The sequence below is a fragment of the Leptosomus discolor genome, chromosome 5 (assembly GCF_034619465.1).
Source record: "Leptosomus discolor isolate bLepDis1 chromosome 5, bLepDis1.hap2, whole genome shotgun sequence".
Classification (NCBI taxonomy): domain Eukaryota; kingdom Metazoa; phylum Chordata; class Aves; order Leptosomiformes; family Leptosomidae; genus Leptosomus; species Leptosomus discolor.
The window spans coordinates 26,141,612-26,153,170 of record NC_141395.1 but is presented as its reverse complement, the minus strand read 5'-3'; the positions used below and the strand labels follow the sequence as shown (position 1 = coordinate 26,153,170).

The following is an 11,559-nucleotide window of genomic DNA, read 5'->3' as shown; positions in this document are numbered from 1 at the left end:
TATTGTTTAACCTGTTGTGCTTTTTTTCTCAGAAAAACCCAGTCCACCAGAAAAACTTGGAGTAACAAATGTCACAAAGGACAGTGTTTCTCTTTCATGGCTAAAACCAGAACATGACGGTGGAAGTAGAATTGTGAGCTACCTCATTGAAGCTCTTGAGAAAGGACAGCAAAAATGGGTTAAGTGTGCAGTGGTAAAGACAACTCATCATGTTATCCATGGTCTTAAGGAAAACGTCGACTATTTCTTCAGGGTGTCTGCAGAAAACCAAGCTGGTTTAAGTGATCCTAAGGAGCTACTGCTCCCTGTTACAGTTAAAGAACAATTAGGTATGCTTCTTGACATGAGACAAAAGTTGATACACGTTAAATTGGATTCATATTTAAAAAGGGAACATATTTTTTAATGGTTTGAAAACATTTTCTTTTTCAGAATCTCCTGAGATTGACATGAAGGGCTTCCCCCATAACACTGTATATATTCGAGCAGGATCAAACCTGAAGGTTGAAATTCCAGTTTCTGGAAAACCAGTGCCAAAGGTGACATTGTCTAGAGATGGTGTTCCACTGAAACCTACCATGAGATTTCACACAGAAACTACTGCAGAAAGTCTCATCATTAACCTTAAAGAAAGTGTAGCTGCTGATGCTGGCAGATATGACATTACTGCTGCCAACTCAAGTGGCACCACAAAATCATTTGTTAATATTGTTGTGCTGGATAGACCAGGTCCTCCTGTTGGTCCTGTTGTCCTTAGTGATATCACTGAAGCAAGTGTAACACTCAGATGGCAGCCGCCAGCTTATGATGGTGGAAGTCAGGTCACCAACTATATTGTACTGAAAAGAGAAACGAGTACCGCTGCTTGGTCTGAAGTGTCTGCAACCGTTGCTAGAACTGTTATCAAAGTTATGAAGCTCACAACAGGAGAAGAATATCAATTCCGCATCAAAGCTGAGAACCGCTTTGGCATCAGCGATCACATAGACTCACAATGTGTGGTTGTCAAGCTTCCTTACAGTAAGTATTATGCTTCTAACACTATAAGTCAATGTTTTAATGCTCTGACATTGAAAATCTAGTTTTGTTAACAATTAATTGCTTCTTTTGATATTATCAGCTACCCCTGGCCCTCCTTCCACACCACGGGTCATGAATGTCACCCGAGAGAGTATTACTGTTGGATGGCATGAACCAGTCACTAACGGTGGCAGTGCAGTCATTGGATACCACCTGGAAATGAAAGACAGGAACAGCATATTATGGCAGAAGGCTAACAAGACCCTCATTCGCACAACTCACTTCAAAGTTACCACCATCAGCGCTGGCCTTATTTATGAATTTAGAGTTTGTGCAGAAAATGCAGCTGGCATTGGAAAAGCAAGTCATCCTTCTGATCCAGTCCTTGCAATTGATGCTTGTGGTATGTATTCCCTAGAATACAAAGAAGCTCAACCATTTAAGTAGTGCCTTTTTTTTTTCCCCCTGTGATATTCTGTCCTGTGCAGTAAACCAATATTCAAAACAGCTGTTATTCATTAGCAATACTCTTATGTTTCCTACTGCAGAACCACCAAGAAACGTTCGCGTCTCAGATATTTCCAAGACTGCTATCACTCTGTCATGGCAGAAGCCAGCATTTGATGGTGGTAGCAAGATCACTGGATACATTGTAGAAAAATGTGATCTTCCAGATGGCAGATGGACAAAAGCTAGCTTCACCAATGTTATCGAGACTCAGTTCACAGTGTCTGGTCTGACACAGAACTCCCAGTATGAATTCCGGGTCTTTGCTAAGAATGCTGTTGGTTCCATTAGTAATCCCTCCGATGTTGTGGGTCCTATCACATGTGTTGATACATACGGTAAGTGTTTTGCAATGATATAACGGTACCTACATTTTGTAGTACTGGGAAGATTAAAGGCAGCACTCTTTTGTAGAATCGTAGTCTTTTAAATATGAAAGGCTAGTTTACAGTGATTGATTCAATAAGGTTGAATGACTGTGGGTTATTTAGGCATGAATGTTATGAACACCTTTGGCTGTATCTGCATTTTTAAAGTCTTACGGTATGTTTATTCTTGGAGCAACAGAGAAATCTGCCCATGCCCCATGGCTGAAGTGTTTATATTTATACACGTGGTTGCATTTTCTTTTTAGGATTACTTCTAACTTGTTCTAGGTTTATGACTTAATGCTATTTTTATACATGCTATCTTTACTTTGATCTGTATTTATAAAATTCCTGTAACTACTACTTTAAATAAAGTACTGTTATTTTTTTGTTTATTAAATACAAGACTAAAATAAGTAAATGAGTATGTTTTTAACTTATTCTTATTTTTTCTTAAGGTGCACCTGAAATTGATGTGCCACCAGAATATACAGAAGTGGTGAAATATAAAGCAGGAACTTCAGTTAAGCTAAAACTAGGCATCTCGGGCAAGCCTATACCCTCAATTGAATGGTTCAAAAATGGCAATGAGGTACAAACCAGTGCACTAGTGTCTACTGAAAATACAACAGAATTTGCTTCTATACTCATCAAGGATGCAACTCGACTCAACAGTGGCACCTATGAATTAAAACTGAAGAATGCCATGGGTTCAGCATCAGCCCATGTTAGAGTACAGATACTTGGTATGTCTTGAGCTACAGCTGTATTATACTATTAAACAATAATTCAGCAATAAAAACTTAACATCTTCTTTCTTCTGCCTTCCACAGACAAGCCAGGACCCCCAAGTGGACCTATACAGTTTAAGACAGTCACTGCTGAAAAGATTACCATTACGTGGGACCCACCAGCAGATGATGGTGGTGCACCTGTAACACACTATGTTGTTGAAAAGCGGGAGACAAGTCGGGTTGTATGGTCTTTAATTTCTGAAAAATTGGAGGGATGTATCGTAACTACAACAAAACTCATCAAAGGAAATGAATATGTGTTCCGTGTCCGTGGTGTGAACAAGTTTGGAGTTGGTGATTCACTAGAGTCTGATCCCGTGATAGCCAAAAATTCATTTGGTAAGAAACATATAAAATAACTTCTGCAACTGAATTGTCTTGTGTATTATTTGTAAGTCGTACTGATTTATCGACTTTTTTTTTTTTTGTTAGTTACACCTGGACCACCTAGTATACCAGAAGTCACAATGATAACCAAGAATTCTATGACCGTTGTCTGGAATAGGCCCACTGTGGATGGAGGCAGTGAAATATCAGGATATTTTCTTGAGAAGCGTGACAAGAAGAGTCTGAGTTGGTTCAAGGTTACTAAAGAAACCATTCGGGACACCAGACAGAAAGTAACAGGTCTGACTGAAAACAGCGAATATCATTTCCGAGTTTGTGCTGTCAATGCAGCTGGACAAGGTCCATTCTCTGAAGCTTGTGACTTCTACAAAGCTGCAGATCCTGTTGGTAAGATATACCATGCAGTATTTCTAGTTGGTTATAAATGGACAATGAGCAATTAGGATGAGATTGCACCAATGTAACTGAGGGCAGATTTTATTCCTCTTGATGATTAATTGTAAATATGGCTTCTGATTATTTTTTTCCCCCCTCTGTAAACTTCCATGTACAGATAAGCCAGGCTCACCAACAAAGCTGAAGGTTGTGGATACAACCAAGACATCTGTTACCCTTGGCTGGATTAAACCTGCTTATGATGGAGGAAGTCAAATTACTAGCTACGTGGTGGAGAAAAGGGAAGGTGAAGAGCAAGAATGGACTATAGTCAGTACTAAGGGAGAAGTGAGAACAACTGAGTATGTTGTACCCCACCTTCAGCCAAGTGTTAATTATTATTTCCGCGTGTCTGCTATAAATTGTGCTGGACAAGGAGAGCCTATTGAAATGACAGAACCTGTTCAAGCTAAAGATATTCTTGGTATTGCATTTTTCAGTGTTTTGGGGTGGGGTTTTTTCAAAGTATTTCTTACTTTACATTCCAAGTATGCATTATTAATTTTTACTTATTTCCACAGTGGCACCAGAGATTGATCTGGATGTTGCTCTTCGGACCTCCATTGTTGCTAAAGCAGGTGAAGATGTGCAAATAATGATTCCATTCAAAGGAAGACCTCCTCCAACAGTCACATGGAGAAAGGGTGACAAGAATCTTGGGACTGATGAAAGATATATCATCCAGAACACAGAATCATCTACACTACTTACTATTCCTCAAGTTACTCGAAATGATACAGGAAAATATGTTCTTACAATTGAAAACGGAGTGGGAGAAGCAAAATCATCATTTGTCAATGTAAAAGTACTTGACACGCCATCTGCCTGCCAGAAGCTGCAGCTTAAGCATGTTTCTCGTGGCACAGTTACACTGGTATGGGAGCCACCTCTCATTAACGGTGGTTCTGAAATAACAAATTATGTTGTTGAAAAAAGAGATGCTACAAAGAGGGCCTGGTCAACTGTAACAACAAAGTGTTCTCATACCACCTTTAAGCTAACTAACCTGTCAGAGAAGACTGCATTCTTTTTCCGTGTTCTTGCTGAAAATGAAATTGGACTGGGTGAACCTTGTGAGACATCTGAACCAGTGAAAGCTGCAGACATACCCGGACCTGTAAAAGACCTGGCCATGAAAGATTCTACAAAAACTTCTGTTAAATTGCAGTGGAGCAAACCTGACTATGATGGTGGTAGCATTATATCGGACTATGTTATCGAAAAGAAACTGCAGGAAGAAAAAGAATGGACATATGCAGGCACAAGCAAGAGCTGTGAATTTGAAGTTGAAAAACTTAAAGAGCTTTCTGTCATGGAATTCAGAGTCTTTGCTAAAAATGAAAAAGGAATGAGTGACGGTGTTACTGTTGGACCCATTACAGTGAAAGAACATATAATAACACCTGAAGCTGACCTTTCTGATATTCCTGGAGGTCAAATTGCAGTAAGAATCGGACATAACCTGCACGTTGAATTACCCTATAAAGGTAAACCTAAGCCATCAATGAGCTGGCTCAAGGACAACCTCCCTCTTAAAGAAACTGAACAACTACGTTTCAAGAAAACAGAAAAAAAGATAAGCTTAAGCATCAAGAATGTGAAAAAGGAGCATGGTGGCAAATATACTTTAATTCTTGACAATGTAGTCTGCAGAAAAACTTTCACAATCACTGTCATCACTCTTGGCCCTCCATCTAAGCCAAAAGGACCTTTAAGACTAGATGAAATCAAAGCAGATAGTGTTGTTTTGGCATGGGAAGCTCCTGAAGATGATGGGGGAGGAGAAATTACTGGCTACAGTATTGAGAAGAGAGAAACTTCACAAATGAACTGGAAGCTGGTGTGTTCAAGTGCCGCAAGAACAACTTTCAAAGTACCAAACCTTGTTAAAGACACTGAATATCAGTTTAGAGTTCGTGCGGAAAACAGATACGGAGTAAGCCCACCTCTTGTCTCAGCAGATGTTGTGGCAAAGCATCAGTTTAGACCACCAGGTGCCCCGGGCAAACCTGTTGTATACAACATAACTGCTGATGGAATGACCATATCTTGGGATGCTCCCGTTTACGATGGTGGTTCAGAGATTATTGGATACCACGTTGAAAAGAAGGAAAGAAACAGTATTTTGTGGCAGAAGGTTAATGTTGCATTAATATCTAGCAGAGAATACAGGATTACTGGACTGCTTGAGGGCCTGGATTACCAGTTCCAAGTATATGCTGAAAACACTGCAGGTCTAAGCCGAGCTAGTGAGCCAAGCAAATTTACTTTGGCAGTCTCTCCAGTGGGTGAGTGAATGATTAATCGCTCGTCCAAGAAAGTTCTTGTCTTGTAGACTATGTTGAGCATTAATAAAACTAAATTTTAATTTTTTTCCTTTTAGACCCACCTGGTACTCCTGATTACATTGATGTCACCAGGGAAACAGTCACCCTTAAATGGACCCCTCCACTGCGTGATGGAGGCAGTAAGATAGTGGCTTACAGCATTGAAAAACGGCAAGGAAGTGAAGACCGTTGGCTCAGATGTAACTTTACTGATGTCAGTGAATGCCAATATACAGTTACAGGACTCAGTTCAGGTGACCGATATGAATTCAGAGTGCTTGCAAGAAATGCTGTTGGTACAATCAGCCCGCCTTCACAGTCTTCAGGCTATATCATGACCAGAGATGAAAACAGTAAGAATTATTTCTTAATATGCTTCTATTTGGGTACTGAAGCCAGCTAGACCTTCTGACTGTACTGATGGGAAATGGGAGACCAAGGGGGCAAGAACGTGTGGCTGAGGTCCTTCCATCAACTCAGAACATTTCTGTTATCTTCAAGGTGGGAGGGTCTAAACTAAAGACACTAATCTGTCAGACATATGTAATCAACTGCTGAAAGGCATGGAACTCTGTATTTATGTTAGATAAGCAGCAGCAGCAAAGTTGGAAAGAAAACATAAACTGTAATATTCTGATGCACTGAATAATTTAGAAAGGAAAATATGTCTCAGGTCGCTTGGCACACTGCAGCAGCCTGTATATATATTTATTATATATATATATAACAATTCTTTCACCAATTGTTAATATGATGCACTGTGTGCTTACAGGAAAAATAAGTTTACAGCTCATAACTGCTTTTTTAGAGAATGCCATTTTCTAAGTGAAAGAATTTTTTATGTTTTCCAATCTTTTATAATTAGTAATTAAAAGGAGTATCAGGAAAAAATACTTAGCTATATGGGAATTTAATTACATTTTCCTTTTTTAGTTGCTCCAACAATTGAATTTGGCCCTGAGCACTTTGAAGGCCTTACTGTTAAAGCTGGAGAGAGCATTAGACTTAAAGCTCTAATCAAAGGACGTCCAGTACCTAAAGTGACATGGTTTAAGGATGGTAAGGAGATTGAGAAAATAATTAATATAGAAATAACTACAGCTATTGGATATAGTACAATATTCATCAGAGATGCTACCCGGGATCATCGTGGAGTGTACACAGTAGAAGCCAAAAATGCATCAGGCACTAAACGAGAAGATATTACATTCAGAGTACAAGGTACTGCTCCAAACACTTTCAGCGCGCTCTTTTGAAATAGTATTGTATTCTAAGTGACAGCAAATTGTAATTCTGAACATTTAAAATTGCAGACACACCAGGAAAAGTTGGTGGACCAATACGATTCACAAACATTACTGGAGAAAAAGTCACATTGTGGTGGGACCCTCCAGCTAATGATGGTTGCGCTTCTATTTCCCACTACATAATTGAAAAACGTGAAACCAGCCGGATTGCTTGGGCATTAGTTGAAGATAAATGTGAAGCCTGCAGCTACATGGCACTCAAATTAATTAAGGGCAATGAGTACCAGTTCCGTGTCTCTGCAGTGAACAAATTTGGAGTTGGCAGACCACTGGAGTCTGATCCAGTTACTGCACAAATACCTTACAGTAAGTTTCCACCTCATTCTGTAGAAATACCTGTGAAGATACCATCTTGTCTTTCTAATGACATTTTTCTTTTTTAGCTCTCCCAGATGCACCAGGAACTCCAGAGCCTACCAATGTAACTGCAGACAGTATCACACTCACATGGGCAAGACCAAAATCAGATGGTGGAAGCGAGATAAATGAGTATATTCTAGAAAGGAGAGAAAAGAAGAGCATGCGCTGGGTTAAAGTATCCAGTAAGAGGCCCATTTCTGAGAACAGATACAGAGTAACTGGGCTTATTGAAGGCAATGAGTATGAATTCCATGTCATGGCTGAAAACGCTGCAGGAGTTGGACCTCCAAGTGACGTTTCAAAGCTGATTAAATGTAGAGAACCAGTCAGCCCACCAAGTGCTCCTAATGTTGTAAAGGTGACAGATACATCAAAGACTAGCGTAAGCTTAGAGTGGACCAAGCCAGTTTTTGATGGAGGCATGGAAATAATTGGGTACATCATTGAGATGTGCAAGGCTGATCTTGAAGCATGGCAGAAAGTCAATGCAGAGACTGTTCTTGCTACTAAATACACTGTTGTTGATCTGGAGGCAGGAGAACACTATAAATTCAGAGTTAGCGCTGTCAATGGTGCTGGCAAAGGAGAAAGTTGTGAAGTTCCTGCTTCAGTCCAAACCGTGGACAGGCTTTCTGCACCGGAAATTGATATTGATGCAAACTTCAAGCAGACTCATATTGTAAGAGCAGGTGCAAGCATTCGTCTATTTATTGCCTTCTCTGGAAGACCTGTTCCTACTGCTGTGTGGTCCAAAGCAGATGCTAATCTTAGCTTGCGTGCTGACATTCAAACAACTGATTCATTCAGCACATTGACTGTGGAGGAATGCAATAGAAATGATGCTGGCAAGTATGTCTTTACTGTGGAAAACAACAGTGGAAGTAAGTCTATTACATTTACCGTCAAGGTTTTGGACACGCCTGGTCCACCAGGTCCTATTACATTTAAAGATGTGACTCGAGGAACTATTACTTTAATGTGGGATGCTCCTGTTCTGGATGGAGGTTCACGTATCCACCACTACATTGTGGAAAAACGGGAAGCAAGCCGCCGTAGCTGGCAAGTGGTGAGTTCAAAATGCACTCGGCAAATCTTTAAGGTCACTGATCTGGCAGAAGGTGTGCCATATTACTACCGAGTGTCAGCAGAAAATGAATACGGTGTAGGTGAACCCTGTGAATTAACAGAACCAGTTGTAGCCACGGAAGAACCTGCTCCACCTAAAAGACTAGATATTGTTGATACAACTAAATCTTCCGTAGTTTTAGCCTGGCTTAAACCTGATCATGATGGTGGTAGCCGTGTTACTGGATACCTTCTTGAAATGAAACAAAAAGGGTCTGACTCCTGGATTGAAGCTGGACAAACCAAACAACTTACTTTCACTGTTGAAGGCCTTGTGGAGAACACTGAATATGAGTTCCGGGTCAAGGCAAAGAATGACGCCGGTTACAGTCAGCCAAGAGAAGCTTTCTCTTCTGTTATTATTAAGGAGCCGCAGATTGAACCAACAGCCGATCTCAGCGAAATAAGCAGACAGCTCATAACATGCAAGGCTGGAAGCACCTTTACTATTGATATACCAATCAGTGGGCGCCCAGCTCCAAAAGTGACATGGAAACTTGAGGAGATGAGGCTGAAGGAAACTGAGAGAGTGACCATCAAGACAACGAAAGACAGAACCACACTAATTGTCAAGGACAGTATGAGAGGTGACTCTGGTAAATACTACCTCACGCTTGAAAACACTGCAGGTGCAAAAACATTCACTGTCACAGTTGTAGTCATAGGAAGGCCAGGTCCTGTCACTGGCCCAATTGAAATATCATCTGTCTCTGCTGAATCCTGTGTGTTGACCTGGAAAGAACCTGAAGATAACGGTGGCAGCGACATTACGAACTACATTGTAGAGAAACGTGAATCTGGCACAACAGCATGGCAGCTGGTAAATTCCAGTGTGAAACGTACACAGATCAAAGTCACTCATCTCACAAAATACCAGGAGTACAGTTTCCGAGTAAGCTCAGAAAACAGATTTGGTGTCAGCAAACCCCTTGAATCAAAAACAATTGTTGCTGAGCATCCATTTGGTAAGTGAAACACTTTTCAAAATTTGTTCTTTTCCTCTGAGGCATCTGTAATAACTAACATTTTCCTCCCCATTTTTTGTGTATTTAGTCCCACCAAGCCCACCTTCAAGGCCAGAAGTCTATTCTGTGTCTGCAACTGCCATGGCCATTCGCTGGGAGGAACCGTATCATGATGGTGGCAGCAAAGTCATTGGATATTGGGTTGAAAAGAAGGAGCGCAACACCATCCTTTGGGTGAAGGAGAACAAAGTGCCATGCTGTGAATGCAACTACAAAGTCATGGGATTGGTGGAAGGCCTAGAATATCAATTCAGAACCTATGCTCTAAATGCTGCAGGTGTTAGCAAAGCTAGTGAAGCTTCCAGACCTGTAGTGGCTCAAAATCCAGTTGGTAAGTATTACTTTTAGAGTTATGTTATTTAAGGTAAAATAGAATTGCATTTCTTAATTTTCTGTCTTATTCCTCCTCCAGATCCACCAGGAAGACCAGAAGTAACAGATGTCACCAGGTCTACAGTGTCACTGAGCTGGTCAGCACCCCTTTATGATGGTGGAAGCAAAATTATTGGATATATTATAGAGCGCAAACCATATAACAAATCTGGTGATGGACGCTGGCTGAAATGCAATTATACCATTGTCTCAGAAAACTTTTTTACTGTGACAGCTCTTAGTGAAGATGAAGCATACGAATTCCGTGTACTAGCAAAGAATGCTGCTGGTGTGATTAGCAAAGGATCTGAATCGACTGGTGCTGTCATTTGCAAAGATGAATACTGTAAGTTGTCCACTCACTTGGAACAACTAAAACCACAATATTCTATTTTTAGTACTGTCATGTAATTTATTTTCATCTCTTTTTCCTTATGACAGCACCACCAAAGGCTGAACTCGATGCCAGACTACAGGGAGAAGTTGTGACCATTAGGGCTGGATCAGATCTTGTTCTTGATGCGGCCATTGGTGGGAAACCAGAACCAAAAGTCTTCTGGTCCAAAGGTGACAGGGAATTGGATCTATGTGAAAAAATATCTCTGCAATACACCAGCAAACGAGCCATTGCAGTTATCAAGTTCTGTGACAGAAGTGATAGTGGAAAATATACTCTAACAGTTAAAAATGCCAGTGGGATGAAACAAATTTCTGTTCTTGTCAAAGTGCTTGGTATGTATCCCATGATTAATATTCATACATAGTATACTAAAAAAACCCACATTCTTTTAAATAAGAATGAGACACTTTTCCATAGCTGCTGATAACAATACTTTTCATCTTTACCCAGATTCACCAGGTCCATGTGCAGGCAAAATCACAGTTAGCAGAGTAACAGAAGAGAAATGTACTCTGGCGTGGAAGATTCCTGAGGAAGATGGAGGTGCACAAATCACTCACTATATCGTAGAAAGGCGTGAAACCAGCCGACTTCACTGGGTTATTGTTGAGGCTGAATGCCAGACTTTATCACATGTGGTAACAAAACTTATTAAAAATAATGAATACATCTTCCGTGTGAGAGCTGTCAACAAATACGGACCAGGTGTTCCACTTGAAACAGAACCTGTGATTGCCAGGAATGCTTTCAGTGAGTGTTACTACCTTCCATTCTGCATCAGAATTTGTGGAATATTTCTCATAGATAAACAATTTCTTAAATAATCATTTTTTCCCCACCTTTTTTAAAAAAAAAAAAACAGCTATCCCAACACAGCCTGGTGCTCCTGAAGAAGTGAGCGTCGGCAAGGAACATATCATTATTCAGTGGACAAAACCAGAATCAGATGGTGGCAGTGAGATTAAGGACTATCTTGTGGACAAACGTGAAAGGAAAAGTCTGCGCTGGACACGAGTGAACAGAGATTACACTGTTTATGACACCAGACTGAAAGTCACTGGTCTCATGGAAGGCAGCCAGTATCAGTTCCGTGTCACTGCAGTGAATGCTGCTGGGAACAGTGAGCCTAGTGAAGCTTCACAATACATGTTATGTAAAGAACCATCATGTA

At 40.5% G+C, this 11,559-nt stretch overlaps 1 protein-coding gene across 1 annotated transcript in view; it reads left to right on the top strand.

Annotated features, from left to right (window-relative positions):
- Positions 1-11,559, top strand: part of TTN (titin) — a 236,887-nt gene that overhangs the window by 210,007 nt on the left and 15,321 nt on the right. Inside the window, exons 281-298 of the mRNA XM_086465971.1 lie at positions 33-329; positions 433-1,020; positions 1,121-1,423; positions 1,569-1,865; positions 2,354-2,641; positions 2,729-3,028; positions 3,122-3,424; positions 3,591-3,896; positions 3,994-5,760; positions 5,856-6,152; positions 6,733-7,020; positions 7,113-7,412; positions 7,490-9,556; positions 9,645-9,947; positions 10,029-10,334; positions 10,430-10,720; positions 10,839-11,138; positions 11,251-11,556. Coding sequence (XP_086322097.1) covers positions 33-329; positions 433-1,020; positions 1,121-1,423; positions 1,569-1,865; positions 2,354-2,641; positions 2,729-3,028; positions 3,122-3,424; positions 3,591-3,896; positions 3,994-5,760; positions 5,856-6,152; positions 6,733-7,020; positions 7,113-7,412; positions 7,490-9,556; positions 9,645-9,947; positions 10,029-10,334; positions 10,430-10,720; positions 10,839-11,138; positions 11,251-11,556 — 8,907 coding nt within the window. The remainder of the gene's footprint in view (positions 1-32; positions 330-432; positions 1,021-1,120; positions 1,424-1,568; positions 1,866-2,353; positions 2,642-2,728; positions 3,029-3,121; positions 3,425-3,590; positions 3,897-3,993; positions 5,761-5,855; positions 6,153-6,732; positions 7,021-7,112; positions 7,413-7,489; positions 9,557-9,644; positions 9,948-10,028; positions 10,335-10,429; positions 10,721-10,838; positions 11,139-11,250; positions 11,557-11,559) is intronic.